A 25,165-nucleotide genomic window follows, 5' to 3' on the forward strand; every position below is an offset into this window, starting at 1 on the left:
GTACTCCCTGGTTCCAGGGAAAAAGGTCAGTGAGAATAATTTTTTTTATTTAAAAAAAAATTTTTTTTTTTATTTATTTATGGTAGTCACAGAGAGAGAGAGAGAGAGGCAGAGACACAGGCGGAGGGAGAAGCAGGCTCCATGCACCAGGAGCCCGATGTGGGATTCGATCCCGGGTCTCCAGAACCGCGCCCTGCGCCAAAGGCAGGCGCCAAAGGCAGGCGCCAAACCGCTGCGCCACCCAGGGATCCCCAGAATAATTTTTTTTAAAACTTAAAACAAGTAGTATTTGAAAGCGCCTTTTCATCTATGATCAAAAAATAATTTTTAAATTTTTTACAATTTTCTTATGTAATATTTATTTTCACTTGTAAAAGTAGGAGTAAGGATTATAGCTATAGAAGGCTATATGAGGGGATCCCTGGGTGGCTCAGTGGTTTGGCGCCTGCCTTTGGCCCAGGGCGCGATCCTGGAGTCCCGGGATCGAGTCCTGTTTTGGGTTCTCTGCATGGAGCCTGCTTCTCCCTCTGCCTGTGTCTTTGCCTCTCTCTCTCTGTGTCTCTCATGAATAAATAAATAAAATATTTTTTTTTAAGATTTATTTATTTATTCATGAGAGACACACAGAGAGAGCCAGAGACACAGGCAGAGAGAGAAGCAGACTCACCATGGGAAGCCTGATGTGGGACTCAATCCTGGGATATGGGATCACACCCTGAGCCAAAGGCAGACACTCAACCGCTGAGCCACCCAGGCGTCCCAATAAAATCTTTTTTTTTTTTTTTAAAGAAGGCTATATGATTATTTTAATCTTTTTGTTCCATTGAAGAGTCTTTTCTCATTTTTATGATTGTCTGCAGGACAATCAGGGTAAATGAAATTATAGGATTATAAAGAAGGTTTTCAGTAAGTATAAAGATGGAGAACTTAAAACATAAGATATCACTCAATCATTGAAGGACAGTTATCTTTAAAACTTGTTATTCTGGGGATGGTTGGGTGGCTCAGTCGTTGAGCATCTGCTTTTGGGTCAGGGCATGATCCTGGGGTCTGAGATTGAGTCCCACATCGAGCTCCATAAAAGTGTTTCCTATTTTAAAGGGAGATTTAATAATGATTTTAAATCAACATTATCTTGCCCCCTTACTTGAGTCAAAATTTAAATTATAATGATTAACTTTGAATAATTTTTCCTTAATTTTTATCTTTCCAAGAGTAGATATATATTATAGTAGATAATTGTGGATATGTAACAGTAGTATATAATTAGAAAATAATCCAGGTACAATGATTCTATAAATTGTTGGGTTTAAATTCTATTATCTCAGGTCTAAAATTTTTTGCTCCTAGATCATCTGGTAGATAAAAGAGTCAAACATGATATCCACTGTCCTAAAGACATCATATATATTTTTAAAGCCCATCAATCTATTTTTTAGGAGCAAATTGCATAGCACAGTTTGATTAGCTCATTTCCATTTAGGCAAAACTGATTTCTGTTGCCTCAAATGTCTTTTCAAGGAACTCTTGATTCTCTGAAATTATTTTGTAACATTCCACCTTTATAAGTCATTAAATCAAAAACTATTTTCAAACCCTTCCAATATGCAAAGTGCTATTGTGTGCTTGGGAATCAGCAATAAATAAAACGGAAAATGTTCCTGCCTTCCTTGAGCTTATATTCTAATACAGGGATGTGAAAAAGTGGCCAAAACCTTTCCCTAATAATTTTAGATTGGACTTCAATTCAAATTATAAGGCTTCTAAAATAAAGAAAAGTTAAACCCCAAATAATGATATTAATAGCTGTGGCATAATATATAGTTACAATCTCAGTATTGCTTCCTAATATTTGGCATAATTCTAAATTTTACCAGTTCTTGTCTCTAAACCTGATTGTTAGATATAAATGAAACTGTATATTCCTCTCATTTCATAATTTTAGAGTATGTTTCTTAAGTTATAAATACCAATCCTAAATAAATAAATAAATAAATAAATAAATAAATAAATAAATACCAATCCATAGCCATAACTTTGTGGAGTAGAACTACTTATGTTTAATCTAAAACTGTTTCAGTCATCTAGGTTTTTAGCTACCCCCCCTTTCTTTGACACTTTACTGAGATATAATTGATACAAATCAACTACACAAATTCAAAGTCAGTAATTTGATGAGTTTCAATACATAGTATGCACATGTGAAACCTTTACTGAAATCAAGATTATAAGCATAGGCACCACCCTCGCATGTTCAGAAAGATAATAGGGTGTGTATATGAATGTATGTGTGTACATTTTGCCATCTTACATTTTATAAAATATTTCAAGCACGTAAAAAAATATAATGCTTCTAATTCTACTTAAAGGCAGAATGAAGTAGTGAGTGAAACTTTCCAGAGATTAGCAATGAGAAAACCTAGATAAACTGAAGGCAATAGAAGGTGATCAAAAACAGGTGGAAACTGAGTTCACCCTTAAAAGACCGTGTTTACAACGGCTAAGAATTGCAGTTTGTAGTTTTTTGTTTTGTTTTGTTTTGTTTTTTGCCTGAGGGAGTTTCCTCAATCCCTGGATCTCATGTGGCAGAGAACCCACAGTCTTACCAGTTTGAGGTGACAGAGGTCAGGAGTCTGACAAAAAGCAAAAACAAAAAACAAAACAAAAAACAAGTAGATAGAAACATGAGTGGGGCCTGTACTTGAAAGACAAATATACTAGCTAAGATTTGTGAGTTTTTTTGTTTTTGACCAAATGCCTTTTGTGACTTGTACATAGGTATAGTGGCAGAAAGTGGAAATTTTATTGTCTTGAATTATTAGATGACAGAGCTTGGAGCTGACAGAGCAGGTAGAAGTTTATGGAGAAATCCCAAGAGTAAGAGAACAGTTAAAAGGATGAGCCCCAAAATCTGGGTATAAATTCTGCTCAAATCTTTGGCTGACCATAAACTACACAGGTGCAGGGTGATCCCCAAACAGCGAGGCTAAAAATGAATAGTTGGATAGTTGAAAAAACCAGCTTTTCTAAAAGCAAAGATATAAGCTGCTCTACACTGTGAGAGAGACAAGAGTCTGTAGTTTGAGTCTAGGCAAATTAACTGCCTTTAAAAGGGAAATCCAGTAATGCTCAGAGGAACACAACATTATTGGAGTCATTGTAATACATTATTACATTGTTTAGTTTTTAACTGAAAATTATTAGATGTAGAAAGAAATGCAAAAGTGTGAGTCATATTTGGGAAAAGTGAGATTCATACTCAGTGGAAAGTAGGCTCAGATGTTGGATTTAGCAGTCTTTTTTTTTTTTAAGATTATTTATTTATTCATTCATTCATTCATTCATTCATTCAGAGAGAGAGAGAGGCAGAGGGAGAAGCAGGCTCCATACAGGAAGCCTGCCGTGGGACTCGATCCCGGGTCTCCAGGATCACACCCCGGCCTGCAGGCAGCACTAAACTGCTGCACCACCGGGGCTGCCCTAGCAGAGTCTTTCAAAGCATGTAGTATAAGTATGTTCAAAGAACTACAGGAAAAAATGTTCAAACAAATAAACATGTAAATATTAATAAGTGAATAGATACAGAATCTTAAGAAAGAAATGGAAACTGAAAAAAATAAATAGAAATTCTAGAGTGAAAAAGTACAGTAACAAATAAAAATATACTCAACAGGGTCAATATCAGATGGGTGATAGCAGAAGAAAAAATTCATGAACTTGAAGATAGATTGACAGAAATTATCCAAAATGAAGAACCAAGAGGAGACAGAAAAGATTGAATAAATAGAAATAGAGCCTTAGATGATGATGGGATAGTTTAATGGTGTTAAATGTAAGTGGGATATATTGGTATACTAAATATGGTCAAATTTTAATATTTGATAAAACCAGGTGGTGGTAATATAAATGTTTGTTATTTTTAAAAAGCAATTATTGCTATATGAAATTACTCACCTTTAAAAATTTTATTTAAGAAAATTTTAAAAATAAAAATAAAAATTTTATTTAAGTCTTGGGGTGCATGCGTGGCTCATTCAGTTAAGCATCTGCCTTTAGCTCAGACCATAATGTTAGGGTCCTGGGATTGAGCCCTGTGTTGGGCTCCCTGCCCAGTGGGGAGTCTGCTACTCTTTCTCCTCTACCTCTCCTGCCCACTCATGTGCTCTCTTACTCACTCTTTTTTCTTAAAAAATTAAAAAAAAATATTGAAGTCTCATTTACATGTAATACTGTGCATCTATGTTAGGTGTATTGTTTGATGAGTTTTGAAAGATAAACTGTGTAGGAGCACCTGGGTGGCTCAGTTGCTGAGCGTCTGCCTTAGGCTCAGGTCGTGATCCTGGGGTCCTGGGATCAAGTCCTGCAACAGGCTCCCTGCATGGAGTCTGCTTCTCCCTCTCTGCCTGTGTCCCTCATGAATAAATAAAATCTTAAAAAAAAAAAAACAAAAACTAGAAACTGTGTAGCTACCACCACAAACAACATACAGAACTTTCCCTTACCCTAAAACATTCCTTTGTGCTCCTTTGCTGTCAATACAGCCACAACCTCTGGTACCATGTAATCCCTGATCTTTTGGTCATTTTTTTTAGGAATTCATATAAATAGTATCATACTGTTTACTCATTGATTATTTGAGTAACAGTGTTTGCCAGGTTTCCCATATAAAGTTGTATCTTACCCTTTTATAATTAGTAAGCAATCTGTAAGAAGACACTTTGATACAGGAAATACCCTGTTCTAACCTTTAGCCAGTTTTATCATGTTAATATTTTTGTCTGACTCTATTATTACTTTGAAGGCTGCTAAGTTGTAATTTACTAATTGTTATCCCTTCTACATTTATTAGTTGGCATTGTACTAAGGAAACATTCTCCTGTCTTTCCTGTCTATCTATGCATCCATCCATCCATCTATCCATCCTGTATGGACTGAATAGATTCTTATTTTATTTAATGGGTGATAACCCATTACTGTAATGATTCATCCTGATACCTGAATTGTCTCAGAATTGGTCAGGGGGAAGCTCTTTCAAATTGGTTCCTCTGTCCTTTTTTTTTTTTTTAAAGATTTTATTTATGTATGCATTTTAGAGTGCATGTGAGCTAGGGGAAAAGGGAGAGGAGTAGATGGAGAGGGATGCATGGAGTGTGTAGCCCAACGCAGGGCACTATCTCAGGACTCTGAGATTGTGACCCTGACATTACGACCTGAGTCGAAATCAAGAGTTGAGTACTTAACCAACTGAGCCATCCAGGCACCCCTGGTTCCTCTGTCCTTTTGATGTGCCTCCATTATTTTTCAGCATTTTGTTACTTTCTGGTACAACAAGATATTCCAGGGTCATTTTATGTTTTCCTTGTCCCAGACCTGAAATCAGCCATTTCTCTATGGAGGCCTGGTTTCTTATAGTGAGGGATAGTATTTAGTGATTTTAGAATTTTTAAGCTGTTTCCATATTCCTTTTATATTCCATGTTTATGGTATTCTGCCATTTTACCTGATGTTTTTATGCATATTGATTTTTAAAAAGGTTGATTGATTAGAGAGCTGCATGCATGAGTTGGGGGAGGGCAGAGGGAGAGGGAGAATCTTGAGCAGACTCCATGTTGAGCACAGAACCTCACATGAGATTCCATCTCACAACCCATGAGTTCATGACTTGAGTTGAAATCACCAGTCAGAGGTTGGTGACAGACTGATCCACCCAGGCACCCCTGTGTATATTGATTTTATGTAATAAAGTTTAACATCATAACTACCCATGAAGTATCACTTTAATAACATTTTATAGAACTTTTTGCATATTTCTATTATTTGATTTTTACTTTTCATAAAAGAAGTCATTTAGTCAAATCTTCATACTTGGGGCAAGATTGACAGTATATCCCTCTAGATAGATGAGAATCTACTTGTTTTAAAACTTCAGAAGAATTTTACAGCCTCTAGGAAAACTGTACCAGTATTCAGTGGCTAGCACTGATTTTGTGCTTACTTCTCTAGTTCTTTTCTAAATAGGAATAAAACTTTCCCCCTCCCTTCCCATTTCTTTTCCTTTTATTCCTTCTCTCTTTTCAATTCTTCTCTTGTTCTTTTCCAAATGTTTTAGTCTTACTATGTAAAAGCCATTCTTTAGTCAGCTTCCAGTCCGACTAAAGTCGGACCTCATATTTTTTTAATCTAAATGCCTTAGGTTGGGTCTCTACTCAGTCCCTCATATTTTTAGGGTAGTCTTAGTTTCTATTATGGCTTTCATCTGAATACTCTGAGTTTTAATGTCATTTATATTGTAGAACCCATGTTCAGACAAAAAGTTGAGACTATTACCTTTTCTAGTTGCCAAATTTTTAAATTTACCAATTATGTGTTTTTAAATAAAATTTCTGATTATAGCAGTAATACATATTGAGTGATGAAAATTTGAAAAATTTACTAATGAACAAAGAAGAAAATAAAAATTATCCACAAACCCATCATTCAGAAATAAAAATGGTTAACATTCTGGTTTATTTTTTATATACCTTTTTTTGGAGCACATACTTAATTATATATATATATATATTTTTTTTTTTTTAAAGATTTTATTTATTAGAGAGAGAGCATGGGCAGAGGGGGAGAGGCAGAAGGAGAAGGAGAAGCAGACTCCCTCCTGAGTAGGGAGTCCAACTTGGGACTTGATCCCAGGACACAGGGATCATGACCTGAGCCAAAGGCAGATGCTTAAGCCACTGAACCCCCCAGGTGCCTATGTGTGTGTGTGTGTATACACACATACACACACACACACACACACACACATATATATAATATAAAGACTAATGGTTTAGTGCAGACTTTCAGTACCCTTGTTTCAAGTATTTACATATTAAATGTATTTTTCTAAAATCAATTATAGTAACTGTATTAGTAAATCTATAATTTCAAGGTCATTCCAACCCACTGTTATCTTTAGTTCTAATAAATCTTAAAGCCTGTCCTTAACTCATGTGCTTCAGGGTCAGATAAGTAACATATACTTCTATGAAGAAGAGGGGTGTAGAGATTATAAAAAGTAGAGACTACAGACCCAACCTAAGGCATTTAGATTCAAAAAATTAAAACCACTGTGTTAACTAAAACATAACACATCTTCAGGCCCTGGCCACCTCAGCTCTACTCTTTTCTTAAAAACTAGCTAGTGTCTACAAAAATATCGGTCTATTTTTCTAGTACTTTATTTTTTTTCTAGTACTTTAAAATAAATAAATTAATATGGGTCATGTAGAAGTCTTTATCAGATCATATCCCACTATACTTTATCACCTTCCAAGTTCTTAGTTTTTCTAGCTGAGTACCATCTGGTCAGTTAATCTAATAAAAGTAGTTCTAGCAAAAGTCTTTACATAGAACATGCATTCTTCTTCCTCTCAACTCTGGAAAAATTTAGATGGTTCATATTAATCCTAGGCCACTGGCTAGTATGGTAGGTCTGCTCAATTCTTGTTTCAGTTTTTACAATATGGAGGCAACAAAGGTCAGTTTTCTGAATTCTGCCAGATTCCCCCTTCCATCGCCAATGCATGCCCATACTGTGAGTATTTTCTCTAAGTAGTTACATTTAGATCAACATTTTTCTCTTTTAAAAATCCTTGTTTCTAAAAATCTTTGCTTTATATAAAAAGTGATTATTATTTGTCAATATATTCTACCTTTGTGTTTATTTCATATACATTGTGATTTTACACATAAATTATATGTCATAAATGTGAAATATGTTTTATTTCACATCATACATTAACTTGCTATTATTATTCATGTTAGAATAAAAGGACTCTAGATTCAGAGACATATGGATCTGGAAGGGACTTAGAAATTGTGATAATCAGTTATAACACAGATTAATTGAGTAGTGTGATGTTATTCTATCACTATGGTTTTCGTCAGTAGAACTGCCGTAGTATATATTGTGGCAATAAAGAATTTAATAAAATAATTTGGGCTTACACAAATGTGGGAGAAGTAAAGATTTCTGGTGGGAGTAGACAGAGAAATAGCCTGAAGCACTGCAGCAGAGGAAGAAAGCCATGGGTGCATTACAGTGTAGACCTCTGGATGCCTACTATATCTGCTACCAGGACCTTACAGAAATAATGGCATCTCCTTCCTTTCTGCCTTTCAAATCTTAGGCAAGTTCCTGTCACTGGCAGACTAACCAGCAGCTCTAAGGAAGAGGATTTTGAGAAAAATAGTTAGTTCCAGGCTTTTGAAGGGTCTCGTGGCAGTGGTACCAAGTGAATCTGGTGAAGTAGCCTACCTAATTCATAGCATTCATTCTGTGACTCACTTTTCTTCACTTTCTCCTAGACCTTAGTATATGTGTGGTCCACCTCTACTGATCATCAATTTATTCTGGAGTCTTGAAGTCTTATGCTTTTTCATGGAATCATTTTAGTTTGCTTCCTATACCTATAGACCTCTTTCTAAAAGTTATTAAATATAACACTAATTTCCCTCATGCCTATTTCTTGAACACTAAACCTGAAGTAGGTTTACTCTTTAAACATTGCTTGTACCTTATTACTCATAGAAGCAAAGACCCAGGTTGTTAGAGCTACAAACACAAATTTCATGAATAATGTAGATTTCCAGGCTTAGGGAAGAAATCTGCAAATAAAGACAGCATGAATAATTATACTGAAAAACTGAGAGATCTTAATATTTGCATTGCTGGGTGCTTTGAGACTAGAGCCCAGAGGGAGGTTCAAGAATTCTGTTTTCCAAATTGATAGTGGAAATGTTGATGTAGCAAGTAATCTGCTAGTCTGAAGCCAGTGAGCTAAACTCTAGTCTGTCCATAAACTACCGATAAATAGCAACCGTTATGTACTTCTCACTTTACCCGTTCACTTAACTTTCATGACCAAGCAGATAATGAATAATTGAAACCCAGTTCAGTATGTTTTATATTAATAAAGTGTTCACTGCTAGAAAAACTCAACAGATTTGGATATACATGTTTTAAATCCTAAATGGTTGAGAAATAATAATTTTGCTTATAGAGCAATTGAATAATTTTTTTGGAGAGTATTCTTCTGTTTAGCAGAAAAATGTATAAATTGTAATAGATTCACGATCAAAACTTATGTGAACTGAATGAATTTTTTATTGCTAACAATCTTAGTCTTGACTCAAATATAAATCATGTACATATAAATTATTTGTTTAATCCTGGGTTTTCTGCTCACTAATTCTTCAAATTACATTAGTTTTATGATGTGGAATAAAATACTAGCAGTTCAAAATTATGTAATTATTTATATTGAGACTCAGTACACAAAATATGGCATTTTAGGATAACATTGATGATGGTAATTATAAACAATGAGCAAGTGGATTGTCCTAACTGGTCTGCTAGTTCTTGTGAGCTAGTATTAAATTGTAAACATATATATATATATGTTTACATATACACATATATGTACATATATATATATACACACACACATATTTGATATGTATGTATGCTTAAAAATAAACATTTAAAGAATATTTATATATATTTATTTTTTTCTAAACATCTTGAGCAAGCTAAATGTGAGATACGAAATTGGTAGTGAGTTAAGGATTATATTTAAAGTACAGTGTGAGTTCATCAGTTTTACTAAAGAATTATCTTTGGCTTTAGGACTTCAGATGCTTGTTTAAATGGAGTAAAAACATAGATCAGTGATGCATGATGAAAATATCTGTCTTAACAGGTAAATATTGGGAAGATGGATTCACCTATTGAAAAGTGGAACCTAATAATTGGCAACTTGGCTTTAAAGCAGGTACGTGATACACATTTTGTTTACAGATCTTGGGTTTATACATCTTGGTTTTACCTATAAGAGTAATAATTAAATTTTAGTGCATTTCTGACCTCTAGAAAGTTTTCTTTCTCTAGAAATTGATCAGGTTCTTCCAAATCTGAAAAATACATGATAGAATATAGAAAACTATGTAAATTTTTTTATCATGTGTTATAGAGCAAGAATGTGAGTATTTGAGTTAATATATACAAATAAATATTTAGCATTTCATCAATTAGGTGCTATTTTTCTACTTTGAGTTTTCTAAAGTAAATCTTTAATTAAAGTAAACATTTATATATTGTGATCTTATGTTTATATAAACTGAAGTTTTCTTTGTTACGGTTACTAGTGTTCATTCATGTAAAGGAGCGCATTAGACTGTCAGTTACATAGACATAGATTGTCAGTTACTAAATCGTGGATTATATATAGATTATCTACAGCTCCTTCTGATCTCAGACGAATGTCTGCCTCCTCAGCTCTTTCCTATGATGCCCAAGAGGGATGCAACCCCCTAGTAACTCTCCAGCAAGGGGGCCTAAGGAACACTTAAATTTTAAAGTAACCTCAATTAGGACATCATGTTGAGAAACATGGTTGCAGAAAAGTAATTTCATATAATACATTTCAAAGACCTAGAAATAAAATAAGTTTTGGAACTTGGGCTTTAAAAAAAATCCATGCAGCTGTCTCTAAAATCACAGTTTAGGGGATCCCTGGGTGGCTCAGCGGTTAAGCGTCTGCCTTCAGCCCGGGGTGTGATACTGGAGTCCTGGGATCAAGTTCCGTGTTGAGCTCCCTGCATGGAGCCTGCTTCTCCCTCTGCCTGTGTCTCTCTGCCTTTCTCTCTTTCTCTGTGTCTCTCATGAATAAATAAATAAAATCTTAAAAATAATAATAATAAAATAAAATCACAGTTTAGAAATTAGAAAATCTGGGATTTAATCTCAGCTGTAACATTAACCAGCTGTATAAATTTTGTTAATTTTCTTAACTTTTCTAGGCTTCTTTGCCCCATTCTTTTATTTATTTTTTTAAAAGATTTATTTATTTATTTATTTATTCATGATAGACACACACACACAGAGAGAGAGAGAGAGGCAGAGACACAGGCAGAGGGAGAAGCAGGCCCCACTCGATACCGGGACTCCAGGACCGCGCCCTGGGCCAAAGGCAGGCGCCAAACCACCGAGCCACCCAGGGATTCCCTGCCCCATTCTTTTAAATCACATATTGCATTAGAGATGTGTATGTTGCTTCCCAGCTTGAAATTGTAGGAACCTACACGAGAGTAATAAAATAGTTAACAAGTAAGCTACTATAAGTTAATATATAAATTAAAATTTGAAAATATACTCCATTTTATTCTTTAAATATTCTAAACTTCTACCAAGTAATATGAGTAGTGGTGTAAATTATTCATCACATCATTCTAATAGCTTCCATCTCAGATTTTAATTTTTCCTTCCACTTTTCGTCTGTACCCTTCTCCTGTATCCTTCCTCCCTGCAGCTGTTGGTCAGGATGGGAGCCAGAGATGGCTCTGGATTCTAGTACATGGATTGCCTTCTGAGAGTCAATGAGCACCTAGAAATTCTTCTCAAATATTGAATGCATCTGTATTTTTATAGAGAAAACAATCTTCACAAAATTTTTGCCAGACTGTCAAAGGAGTCCAGCACACAAGCACAATTAGGAATCTGTGAATTGGATTCCCCTAGGGCTTCTTTAGTTCTCACATTCTACTTAATAGGATTCTAAGAGTTCAGTCAGTGTTATATACTCTTAGTTGCTGGGTTGCTTTGTGCCAGCACTGTGGGAAGCACTTTTATAGTTATGTAACTCATTTAAATCTCAATTTTTAAATTTGCTATTATTGTTGTTACTTTGCAGATTATGGTTGTGGTTATTCATGACGTTATTTTTTAATGTCTTTCCCACCTACCCACCAAGAGCTGGGGGAGAACAGGGAATGAATCTATTTTGACCACTGTGTGGCCAAGACCAAGCACCTTGTACATAGTAGATTCTAAATAAGTACTTGTTAAATGAATAAATTTAACTTGCCACAAGATTAGGTGATATAGGAGCAAGGAGTCAAAAGCTTATCATTTGTTTATAAAACCCAGTCTCTTATGAGTACTGCCTCTGGAGTCAGACTTCAGTTGTATGGATTTGGGTACCTTTCAGTCTTAAGGTTGGTATCTTCTTAGACAATCTGTGGGTTACACCATCAAAGTCACTTGGGGTGCTTGATAAAAACAGATTCCTGGGCCCCATTCCATACCCACTGGCACCAGATCATGGCAGTTTGAGAACTCCCCACCTTAGGGAATATTAACACTAAATTAGAGTGGCTTCTTCAAAAGGTAATGCAGCTCAATGACCATACGCAATACTTTCTTCTGACTTTTGGTATGCATATTTACATAACCAAGTAAAAATTGTTTTTGAAATGAATAATTCAGTTGGATTTTTAAAAAAAACTTTTTAGGTTCAAGCAACAGTGGTTGGTTTTCTAGCGGCTGTGGCAGCAATTATACTGGGCTGGATTCCAGAGGGGAAATACTATCTTGACCATTCCATACTTTTGTGCTCTAGCAGCGTAGCAACTGCTTTCATTGCATCTCTTCTACAGGGTAAGGAGATTTATAAATGTCTACTCTACAGTCTTTCACTTTCAAATAATTTATTTTCCATGTTGACTATTTTTATTAAAATGATACTTCTTCATTATAAGATCAACAGACAAATTTTTTAAGTTCTTATTTAAATTCCACTTAGTTAACATACAATGTAACATACAATGTAACCTGTTCCTTTCAGATGTACAGTATAGTGATTCAACACTTCCATATATGACTCAGTGCTCATCAAGATAAGTGTGCTCTTAATCCCCTCACCTGTTTCACCATTACCCCCCATTCACCTACATTCTGGTAGTTACTGGTTTGTTCTCTATAGTTAAGGGTCTGTTTCTTGGTTTGCCTCTCTCTCTTTTCCCTATGCTTGTTTGTTTGTCTCTTAAATTCTCCATATGACTGGAATCATATAGTATTTGTCTTTCTCTGACTTATTTCACTTAGCATAATATTCTCCATCCATGTCATTGCAAATGGCAAAGTTTCATTCTTTTTATGGCTTAGTAATATTCATTGTATATATATATACATCTTCTTTATCTGTTCATCGGTTGATGAACACTTGGGCTCTTTCCATAGTTTGGCTATTGTAGATAATGCTGCTGTAAACATTGGGGTTCATGGATCCCTTTGAATTATAATTTTTGTATTCTTTGGGTAAATAACCTAGTAATGTAATTGCTGGATTGTAGGTAGTTCTATTTTTAACTTTCTGAGGAACCTCCATACTGTTCTCCACAGTGGCCACACCAGCCTGCATTCCCACCAAGAATGCAGGAGGAAGAGAAAATTTATCTACAAGCTTTTAAAATATCTTATTTCAGATATACCTATATTTGTTATGTATAAGCCTAGTATAGACCAGGCTTTCTGAGGTTGTCTCCTGGCCTTAGGTACTCTGGTAGAGTTCCTAATGAGATCAGGAACATAGTCTAGACATTCATTAGTTTCTGTAAATTAAATTAATTGAAAAACTCTTTCTGGAAATCATTCAGAGGATTTGCTGGCTTGTCATTTGAGTAACAAGGTTTCTAGGAATTCTGAATTTTAAAAGCAGTCCCTCTGTTAAAATTTTTTAAAGTTTCAGGTTTCAAAAAAATATCTTCACTGCTTCTGTGGCAATACAAATATAACCATATGCTCAACACAGTATATTGCTGGCTGTAGACTTTTAAAGAGCTGAAAGGTTTTAAAAATTAACTACATTGGAATTTTTCAGTTGGAATATCATTCTTTATATTTATTTATTAAGAGCATAGCACTAGAGAACTAGCTTATTATTAAATCATAATTGTGAAGACTTGGTTCTTTTTATTTTATAATTGCCATCTTCTTACTCTTGTATCACTAGCAAGGTAAAAAATAGAAAATTCTCATGTCAGTTGATTATATCAATGTTAAGCCAAATTTTTGGGTAGGTTCAGGAATTTAGAGTCTTATTAAAATTAAGACTTGACTTCCAAAATATTTTCAAGCATTTTGTTTTGGTACTTAAATTACATTAGGGATAGTTTCTTGTCAATGTATAGAATTACTAGAATTCAGCAGAGTTAACACTGGCCAAAGCAGGGTGTGAAGTTAAGCTACTGGGAAATTAATTTCTGGTAAAAAAATAAAAAAAGTTAAAGCATTAGCTTCTTTTTCTCTTAAGTTCATTTGCTTCTGTTTTCTTTCTAATCTTGTTTCATTTGAAAAGAACTATAAATCTTTAGTAAAAACTATTTTGTTGCCTAGGATTTTTAAAAATTGTAAGAATTCAGACTTTTAAAATACATTTGCTTAAGGCTTCTTACTTTGAATAATGTGTATTCTGATCTTATCATAGCTTGATTTTTATATATGGAGATCAGATACTACTGACCACCTTTTATAGGTGAGAAAACTGACTCAGGTAAGGTGACTTGTCCAATTTTATCGGCTTGTTTGCGGAAAATCAGAATTAAAGCCTGTTTCCTGACTCGCAACTCTTTCCACTGGTCCATGCTGGCAAAATACTTGCTTTCAGCTGAAAAGATATGGATGGCACTCTGTCCTAGGAGAACTTTCCATATCAATCTTTAAATGTGCTAACTTTCAAAAAAGAATTGTATATGATTACATCTCTATTATTACATAATACATTTAAATTTTTTTTACAACAGTTTATGGGAAAGTTAAATCTATAGATTGAAAATGTCTCCGGAATATAAGAAGTGAGACTTTATTTGAAATAATACAAAAAGTCTGCTTTTAATAATTTTGGCTTTAGGGGGTGGTAGAAAACATGGGCTAGAATTATTTACAAGTTCTGTGACCCTGAGCAGGAACTTACAGCCTATTCTCAGGACCTCAGTTTTATTATCTATAAAATGAGTATGCTGGAATAAAATCATTTTGAGTCATTTTCAGTCTAAATATGCAGTGAGATTCCATTGGATATTTTCCCTCTAACCATATTTAGGCCTCCATACTGGTTTATGGTTAGCACATAAGTGCACTAATCTTAAATAGTCTTTGTACAGCATCCTCTAACTGTGGGCATGAGAAAATGTATACATACAACTGGGTATGGATATATGTTATCATCCTCCCTCCCCATTTCTGTGATTCAAGAAAATATTTAGGAGTACAAGTACATCAGTCATATTTTCATCATTTGTTCTCTGGATGGAAGTTCAGTAGATAGAAACTTTGGTTTTAAAGAATATCCTATAGGGGCACTGAGTGACACAGTTGGTTAAGTGTCTGACTTTTGCTTTCGGCTCAGGTCATGATCTCAGGGTCGTGAGATAGAGCCCCGTGTTGGCCTCTGCACTCCGCGGGGAGTCTGCTTGAGAGTCTCTCTCTTTCTCCCTCTGCCCCTCCCTTTTGTGTTCACTCTCTCTAAATAAGTAAGTAAATAAATAAATCTTAAAAAAGAATATCCTTTACAGAGATTGCTTTTTGTGTTCTGGCCTCCAGTGTTCAAATTTTGATTACTTCCTCCTTCTTAATGCTTCAAGACTTCTAGATTATAGAAAGAAGCAAGCATTCTGACTACCACCATGTAGACAGATCTGGCTTTTTGGTCTTCTTCCCAGTTGCTGTGCCTATAAATATGACTTACCTTTCTTTGACATTTTCATACCTTATTTGAAGGTTAAAATAAAATCTTTGGTTTTGATATACACATATATGTTACATCTGAGACATACATGTTATTAAATTTGAAACTTTAACATTATTTTATAGTAGCTTGTCAGGTCTCTAAATGCAAAATTGAACTTCTCAGATCCTCTATGATCCCTACTTGGAATTTGTCAAAAGGCATTTTGGCAAAGCATTAGAGTAAAATGTTTTGTTTGCTTTAAGTCAGCTTATCTAAGCATTCTAACTGGAACTGATGTGCTGTTTGTCTAGCCTTTATATTTCAGTATTTAGGGGATTGATTTTCTCTAAATCATAGCATAGAAAGTAATGAGTTTTTCTTTCTTCCAGGAATAATCATGGTTGGGGTTATCGTTGGTTCAAAGAAGACCGGCATAAATCCTGATAACGTTGCTACTCCCATTGCTGCTAGTTTTGGCGACCTCATAACTCTCGCCATATTAGCCTGGATAAGTCAGGGTTTGTACTTCTGTCTTGGTAAGTTGACTTGAAATTAAATATAATGTGTTACTCAGAGTCTCATTAAATGAATATTGTTGCAACGCTGCTAGGAATCCCTTGTGGCCTTCATCTGTAGCAGAACTGTGGTGGAAACTGATTAGAACAGTAACTTCCAGTTGCTGTATACCTACTATGTGTTGTGGTTCTCATATATTTTTTTCTCCCATTTTTTTTCTTCGTGAGTTTAAAACTATAAGATATGATAAGATAAGATCATCTCTAATTTCAAATGAGAAAACTGAGGATCATGGAGATTATGTGTGTTACCCACTACTGGTAGGAAGGTTGAACACAGGTCTGATACTTTATGAATTCTGTCCTTTTGCTAAGTGTGTAGGCAGTGAGGAGTTAACCTCTGGTGTTCTGATATATGCATTGTACTACTGTCCCAGAACATAAGGGTATAGCAGTGCTTGAAATTTGGTGATTGTCCCTCCTTCAGAAACCAACATGGCAATTAACAGCAACAAAAAAGTCACCGTGAAAATTAGCCTGAATGTAGTGTGAAGTTGTGATGTCTCCAGCATATTCTCTCTCTCTTTCTCTCTCTCTCTCTCTATATATATATACACACACACACACATAAAATTCCAGATAATAGTGATAGATTATATGTAGAATATAGAATCTAATGAATTGTTTTAACACAATTATTTAACACAAATTTATACTTTGGGATTCTTATCAATGTAAATGAATATGATTTGTGAGCATTGGTTTAGTGCTAAAAGTTGGCTATGGTTCTATTTTTTTTAGATGCCAAATTAGAAAAAAAAAAAAGAAAACAGAAACCAAAAGAATACTTTGACAAAAAAAAAAATAAAGAAAGTTTATAAGCTAAGCCAGAAGCAAACATTTATTCATATATCCTCATATATTTCGTGGATTCTATACAGATTTATGGTATTCTTTAAAAGAAGTCTAAAGTACATTTGGTTTGAAGAAGTAGGTCTCAGATATATGTTTTTGAACTAAAGAAAGGGTTTTAACCTAACAAAGGCAATTACTTGTTAAGGGAAGCTTCATTTAGTATATAAAATTACCTTAAGTTATTGAGTGGCATAAAAACAGTAAGTGAATAAAACTTGATGTCCAAGGAAAATTGTTCTCATTTAGAAATAAGATATGTCCACTTGAAGCAAGGTAGAAGACAATAAATGATTAATGGCCTAAATGTAATAAGATCTTGTTCATAGTGATTTTGGGTTTTCATTGTTGTGAAATATACAAGGAAAGCTGTATGTACGAGTATATTCAGGGTAATGTTTGATTCTTTTCTCTTCCAGTCAAATAAGGCACAGAAAATGAGTTATATCAGTAAGGGGATAATCTGCTTTAATTTATTGTTGGGGTGGTAACTGGTTCATACTTTTCCCCTCTCTTATACAATTTAGAAATTCATACTGAAGTCAGGGATTGAAATATGGCTAGTATTAGAGAATGTGACTTAATATTTTTCTCCTACTCTATTAATTAATTCACCCACTCAGGCAGGCAGCTGGATGACTTGTAGGCCTCATCTCCCCATAGAAATGGGCTGCTACCTGTGTTGAGGAAGGGAGACTGTCATCAATAGGCTGGATCCCAAAAGACAAAGGGAATGAGTTAGGCATGGTTAGTGCCTCTTTCCCTAGTCTTATCAAGTAGACAAGTCTCTCCCCTGTGAGGAGGAGTGGAGAGAAATGAAGGGGAAAGAAGAGGGTGAAGGGTTTCTACCTATTATTCTATGGGTCTTGCCAGGAACATTGAGGGTGGGGTGGGGATGGGACTGCAAGGTTGGTAGTGGTTCTGAATGGGTTGCCTTACATACATAATCAGGAAGGGTATATTATTTGCAAACTTGGGTATTCAAATTACCATGAAGTCATTTGTAACATATTGCTCAGTTGCTTGTTAAATAGCACTACGGGTGTCTCCTCAGTTGAAGTTCTAGTAATTAGAAAGTAAGAAAGAGAATGCCATTGAAGAATGTTATCCTAATAAATATGACAATTGTTATAATAATATAGGCTCAGTATTGAGATTCCAGAAGATAAATCAACTTCTGGGGAAAATAATGTGTGTTAGTTAAAAAAATATTATTATTATTATTATTATTATTATTATTATTATTATTATTATTTTAAATTATAGTTGATTTACACTGAAGGGTTTTCTTGGGGTTAGTGTTGGATTATAACATTCTACGTTGTGAACACTAGGGGGCCTCATAAGATCAGCACAGTGTTAGTGGTAGTCTAAATATAAAGGTTAGGAACAGGCACATTTGAATTCTGAGACCCCATTCATCCTGCTGTGCTACCTAGCTCTTGGAAACAAAGTTTAATTCCTGAACTATGTGGAAAACCTTATGTTGAAGACTGAAAGCAGTCTTTAGAGATAAGAGGATTTCATGGAGGCTGTAGGCTTCTGTTACAAATGGAGGCTGTGTATTATATGGCTCCCAAAGAATTGGACATTGAGAATAGTTTTTCTTAACTCTTCCCCCTAGAGTTTTGGATACTTAGAAATGACTTGGAACAGCTCCCCTCTTGTCTTGTTAGTTTTGATGCATGTACCAAAGCTCACTCTATGTTCAATGTGTTTTTCTTATGGTCCTGATAAAATTTGCTGATTTCTGATATCTGAAGTAAATACAGGATTTTTCCCCTTTTCACCTCACCAGTTCTCCACAAAAAAGACAAAACAAGCCCAGAGCTTTGCTTATTACTATTGACTTTATTTTGTGTAGTTACCTATGTCTTTGTTCCTCAGTTAACAAAGTTAAAATTTTAGCCTCAAGTTTAGGCCTCTAGGAGTGAGCAGAAATTTATCTTCCAAGACCCTCCTGCTCCTCTCTTTTTTGTACTTTAGCCAGACTCACCCAGTTACTGATTCTCATACATCAGCCATGATTCTTCTCTTTTCTTCCTTCTGTTATTCCCTTCCCTTTTATTAAGGCCAGTCTGAGGCCTCATTTTCTTTTTTCTTTTTTTTTTTTTTTATATTTTATTTATTTATTCATAGAGACACAGGCAGAGGGAAGCAGGCTCCATACAGAGAGCCTGACGTGGGACTCGATCCAGGGTCTCCAGGATCACGCCCTGGGCTGCAGGCGGCGCTAAACCGCTGTGCCACTGGGGCTACCCTGAGGCCTCATTTTCAATGCTAAATTCATGTTTCCCTGTTAATTGATCTTTTCCTCCTCTGGATTCCTATAGTACTTCACTGATACTTTTCTTGTTCTTTACATTTTACTGATCATTATAGTTTTTTTGTGTAAATGTAGTACCTTTCTTTATGAAGGTATAAGCTGCTGAGGACAAAATTGTGTGTTTTTAAAATTAATGTAAATATCTATCTATGTATCTATCTATCCATGTATCTATCAGCATTCCATAGGGCCATATACATAGTGGATGTTAAATAAATAACACTTGGTGAAATGCTTTTTTTGAAAGCTATCCAGTTAGTGTGAATAGAAGTTATTCAGGAAGTCATACACACATGGAAATAGAAGATAGATATTTTTCTGAATCATTTTGCCTTATTCTTTGTCCAATAACAGAATAAATTATAACAAAAAATTAACCTTTCAATGAGGACACAATATTATGGAAATATTGGAAGAGTATCTTATGTTAGCAAAAAATATCAGAGGATTAGCCTCCCTACAGAAAAATTAAATTGGCATCATATGGCTAAGAAAGGTCTTAAAATAGAAGGGAAAATAGAGGGGCACCTGGGTGGCTCAATTGTTTAAGCATCTACCTTTGGCTCAGGTCATGATTCCAGGGTCCTGGGATCAAGCCCTGTGTTGGGGCTCCATGCTCAGCAAGGAGTCTGCTTCTCCCTCTCCTTCTCCTTCTGCCCCTGCCTTTCCCTCATTCTCTCTCTGTCTCAAATAAATATATAAAGTCTTTAAAACAAAACTGAAAACATTCATTTTAAAAAAAGCAAAAATAAAAAGTTCGTTTAGTAAGTAATCTAAGCTCTGGACTATGATATGCTTTGGTATGACTTGCCAAGAAAATACAAAGGTATTTATTCATTTATACAGTAATTAGTAATCTTTAAAACCTATTAAAAGGATAAAGTTAGGCCAGTAACCGAACTACATGTATACATAATGGTTGCTGCCCTTTCTTCTTGTTTGCATACTTTTAAGAGGATTTAAAAAACTCTTTTTAAATTATTTATCACTGCATGGCTATTTAATTCTGGTATGTACATGATTTTATTGATTTGAAAAACTGTCAGCTTTTCTCTTTTTAAGCAAGATCCGAGAAGCAAAATGTGGATTGATTTCTCATTCTTCAAGGTTAACTTTTAAAAAATGGCTTAGTTGAAGCCATAAGAGCAAACACGATCAGCCTTAGGTTGCTTCAGTCTGTGGAAACTAACAGGGATGCCAGGTTATTTACAGGGCATTTTATAATATCACTGCCTGTATATGAGCGGTGATATGAGTAGAATCTAAATTTATCTCTCATGTCACTCTTCAGAGATTTTCAGCATTCACCATCTTAGCTTACAGTGATTCCTGGAATTCAATTTAGTGAGAAAATTCTGATAGTTATAATGGAAGGCACTTAAAAATTTGACAAATTACCATGCCCCTTGCTTTGTTGCTCACCCAGAAACAAATGTCACTCACAGGAGCTACATATTTCAAAAGAATTTAAGGTAAGAATAATACATGTTGTTAATGAAATTATGTAACAATTGTTGTAAAATGCTACCAACAATCTAATAAAAGGTGCAAGCCATGAATCAAAAAGATGGCTGTTATGTTTGACAGTTTAGTGGAATCATAGCAATTTGAACCACTTTAGCTGTGTTCATCCTTTTCTGTAGTTTATGTATGTCACAGAATCAATACTAATATATGTGTACATTTCTTAGGCTTAAAATTCTGCAAAGCTCTATCTGTAAAAGTGTATTCTTTTTTCATTTTTAAAAAATTTTTTATTTATTTATGATAGTCACAGAGAGAGAGAGAGAGAGAGAGAGAGAGACATAGGCAGAGACATAGGCAGAGGGAGAAGCAGGCTCCATGCACTGGGAGCCCGACGTGGGATTCGATCCCGGGTCTCCAGGATCGCGCCCTGGGCCAAAGGCAGGCGCTAACCCGCTGCGCCACCCAGGGATCCCTCTTTTTTCATTTTTAAAGATTTTATTTATTCATGAGAGACACACAGAGGCAGAGACACGGGCAGAGGAAGAAGCAGGCTTCCTGCAGGGAGCCCCATGCAGGACTTTGCCCTGCGACGCCAGGATCATGCCCTGAGATGAAGGCAGACACTCAACCACTGAGCCACCCAGGCGCCCCTGTACATGTGTAGGGGCATTCATTTCCTCTTGCTGTTGTAACAAATTACCACAAATTCTGTGTCTTAAAACAGCAGAAATAAGTTTTCTTATAATTCTGAAGGCCAAAGTCTAAAATGACTTATACAGGGCTAAAATCAATGTGTTAGCTGGGCTGGCCTTTTCTGGAGGTTTTTAGGGGAAAATGTATTCCTTACCTCTTTCATCTGGTGGCTGCCAACATTCTTTGGCTTACAGCTGCATTACTCAATCTCTACCTCTATGGTCACATTGCCTACTCTTCTGGAGTCAGATCTCCCTCTAAGTTCTGGCTGGGAGTACACCTGTGAATACATTTCAAATTCACCCTAATAATCCAGAATAACCTCCGCATTTCAAAATACTTGACTTACTCACATTTGCAAAGTTTCTTTTATTATATAAGGTAATTATTCACAGGGACTAGGGATTAGGATATGGATGTATTTGAGGTTCATTATTCAGCCTACTACAATACCCATGGTGATATACTCAGAAATTAATACAAAATATTCTTTTGACTAGGATCATTTAAATGTATTTCATTTCTAAGGAAGACATTATTTTATTTTTTAAAATTTTGTTCCTTTATTTATTTTTTATTTATTTATGATAGTCACAGAGAGAGAGAGAGAGGCAGAGACACAGGCAGAGGGAGAAGCAGGCTCCATGCACCGGGAGCCTGATGTGGGATTCGATCCCGGGTCTCCAGGATCGTGCCCTGGGCCAAAGGCAGGCGCCAAACCGCTGCACCACCCAGGGATTCCGGAAGACATTATTTTAGATTTTGATATTAGTACATAAGTTCATGGTTGGCTTTTTAAAAAAATTTTTTTTAAGATTTTATTTATTCATGAGAGACACACACACACACACACACACACACACACACAGAGAGAGAGAGAGAGAGAGAGAGAGGCAGAGACACAGGCAGAGGGAGAAGCCGGCTCCATGCAGGGAGCCCGACATGGGACTCGATTCCAGGTCTCCAGGATCATGCCCTGGGCCAAGGGCAGGCACTAAACCACTGAGCCACCCAGGCTGCCCCATGGTTAGCTTCTAATCAACTATTTTCTCTTGCCGATTGTGTCATTAGTGGTTTTCTAAAAGTAATTATTTAATTTTATGACATCTATAAAGCACCAATATATCCTACAAAGAGAAATGTTTTAGAATCTTCCCTTTTCCAATATTTGTAATTTTTCCTTTGCCATCAGAATTGGGTTAGCTGTCAACCAGGAAAAAGATAAGAGGGTCCTATACAATCATAATTTGGTAGGAACGGGCATATTAGATTTGGCAGGAAGTTGAGATACAATGCATTTATGGTAAATTGATTTTAGAAATTTTTATTTTTAACATAGTCACCCTGAGTTTTTAAACCATTTAATGTTAACATTTTACCCCATTTGCTTTTTGTCTGTTATTCTTTCTCTCTCCGTCTCTCTCTATATCTATGTATGTATATTTGTATATATTTTTCCTTTGTTTTTTGGACATGAAGATTTTAAAAGACTATTAAACAATGAAAAAGACTTTTCCATTGTTAGAATTTTTAAAAATTGAGGTACAATTCACATGTGACACAATTCACCTTTAAAAAGTATATAATTCAGGACACCTGGGTGGCTCAGTCAGTTGAGCGTCTGCCTTTAGCTTGGGTCATGATCTCAGGGTCCTGGAATTGAGTCCTGCATTGAGCTCCTTGCTCAGAGGGGAACCTGCTTCTCCTTCTACCTGCCACTCCCCCTGCTCGTGCTCTCTCTCTTTCTCTCTGACAAATAAATAAAATCTTAAAAGAAAAGTTTTTAAAGTGTACAATTCAGTGGTTTTTAGTGCATTCATAAGATCGTATAACCTATTATATAATTCCAGAACATTTTCATTACCCCTAAAAGAAACTTTTAGCTCTCACTCCCCATTCTACTACCCTTTGCCCAGATCCTTCAACCAGTAGTCTACTTTCTATGGGTTTACCTGATCTAGACATTTCAAAAAAATGGAATCATTCAATATATGACGTTTTATGTCCAGCTTCTTTCAATTAGTATGTTTTTAAGTTTCATCTGTATTGCAGCATGAATCAGTACTGAATAGCATTCCATTTATGAATATATCACATTTTGTTTATCCAGTTACCATTTCATGGAAATTTGGGTTGCTTCCACTTTTTGGCTATTATGAAAAATGCTCCTATGAACACGCTAGTACACATTTTTGTATGAACATATCTTTTCAGTTCTCTTAGTATTTACCTAGCAGTGGAATTGCTGGGTCATATGATGATAACTGTTTAACTTTCTGAGGAATTACCCACTCATTATGTTTAGTTTATTTACTGAGAAAATTTTCTCCCACTTTGAAAGTTTAAGCGGTGATTCTGAAGTAGGGGTGGTAGGTGCTTCTTTCCACTTCAGATATCCTTCCAGAGATTAATGTTGAGGATAACTTAAAAGCTCAGTTGGATGCTCCTCTTTTGATCTGAAAACGAAGTACTGAAATAAATGTCTGACCTAGCAGAATAGTTCTTTCCATTTGTGTTTAGTGGATTTTGCCTTTAGTTTTCTGTTTGGTCCTATAAAGAGATTGTTGGCAACCTTAGTTGTATTAGGAGGTAAGAATTGCCTCCTAATTGGGATGTTATTTATCCTTATCTAATATTTTAAGAAGAAAGCTGGGAATCTATTCAATAAAGATTTTTTTTATCAATCTTCTATAAAATTCATGGAGAAAGTGACACTATGTATCATATTAGTCATATCCCTTTAAATGGAGGAAAATGTTTAAATAGATTTTGTTAGCATAATTATTTTGAAGATGTGATCTAGATAAAACCATTAGAAAATCTGGTTGGATATTACTTTAATTATAGTAATTGTTCCTACCTAATAGGGAAAAAAATTGAGTTTTTATATAGTTCAAACATCTTTAGTCATAGGTGAGAGATCTTTAAATATCTTAAGATGAGGAAATACAAAGTTCAATCAAAGATAAGATTCTGCACAAGGATTGAAGAATTTTGTGAGGTGCCAGAAAAATTTGGTAACATTTTACTTATATCTTTAAGACTATAAGCTACAAGGATTGTAAGATCAACTCTGTTTTTAAGTTATGAGACCCCTACTATACATGATAAGTATTAGAATCATTGAAAAGAATCCAGGAATGTCCTCGCTGAAATCTCTAATAATAATAAAACCTTGATCAGTTAAAATGATATTACCAAAAATGTTTTGGGATGGTGTTACTATTTCAAGAAGGGATAGGCAACTTTTACCATTGGGGATATTTAGAATTAAGTTTAAAAATGTTGGAGAATCAAATTCATGGTATTAATGGTTTTATGCTAAAGAGGCAAAATATATATTTTTAAATATACTTGTAACTTAGCCTGTCAGAGAAATGTGTCAGTCTTTCTAATCTTATCTTAAATTTGTCATTAATTAATTGACTTATTTTTATAATTTTTAAATATAAATATTCGAAAATTGTATGCATTATATGAATATTTGTAAAAAACTTAAAGACTTGCCGTATTTGTACATTTAATTTTTTTAATTTATAAAGATTATCCTAAGTACTTGGAAACTTTTGAGAGACATGAGAAATGTCTAAGGTCAGTAGAATATCTCAGGGTATTTAACAAAAGTCTGTAAATGTGACTAAATATTATTCCAGACCCTTCAAAATAATTTATGGTTGGATGCTAGACATTGTGAACATAATAACATTAAG

At 35.0% G+C, this 25,165-nt stretch overlaps 1 protein-coding gene across 6 annotated transcripts in view; it reads left to right on the plus strand.

The window, feature by feature from the left end:
- The window catches only part of SLC41A2 (solute carrier family 41 member 2), a 120,351-nt gene that overhangs the window by 48,502 nt on the left and 46,684 nt on the right, over positions 1–25,165 (plus strand). For all 6 annotated transcript variants that reach the window (XM_041755143.1, XM_041755142.1, XM_041755140.1 and 3 more), the window contains 3 exons: positions 9,738–9,809; positions 12,328–12,472; positions 15,932–16,078. In XM_041755143.1, coding sequence (XP_041611077.1) covers positions 9,738–9,809; positions 12,328–12,472; positions 15,932–16,078 — 364 coding nt within the window. The remainder of the gene's footprint in view (positions 1–9,737; positions 9,810–12,327; positions 12,473–15,931; positions 16,079–25,165) is intronic.

Source organism: Vulpes lagopus, chromosome 5 (assembly GCF_018345385.1).
Source record: "Vulpes lagopus strain Blue_001 chromosome 5, ASM1834538v1, whole genome shotgun sequence".
Classification (NCBI taxonomy): domain Eukaryota; kingdom Metazoa; phylum Chordata; class Mammalia; order Carnivora; family Canidae; genus Vulpes; species Vulpes lagopus.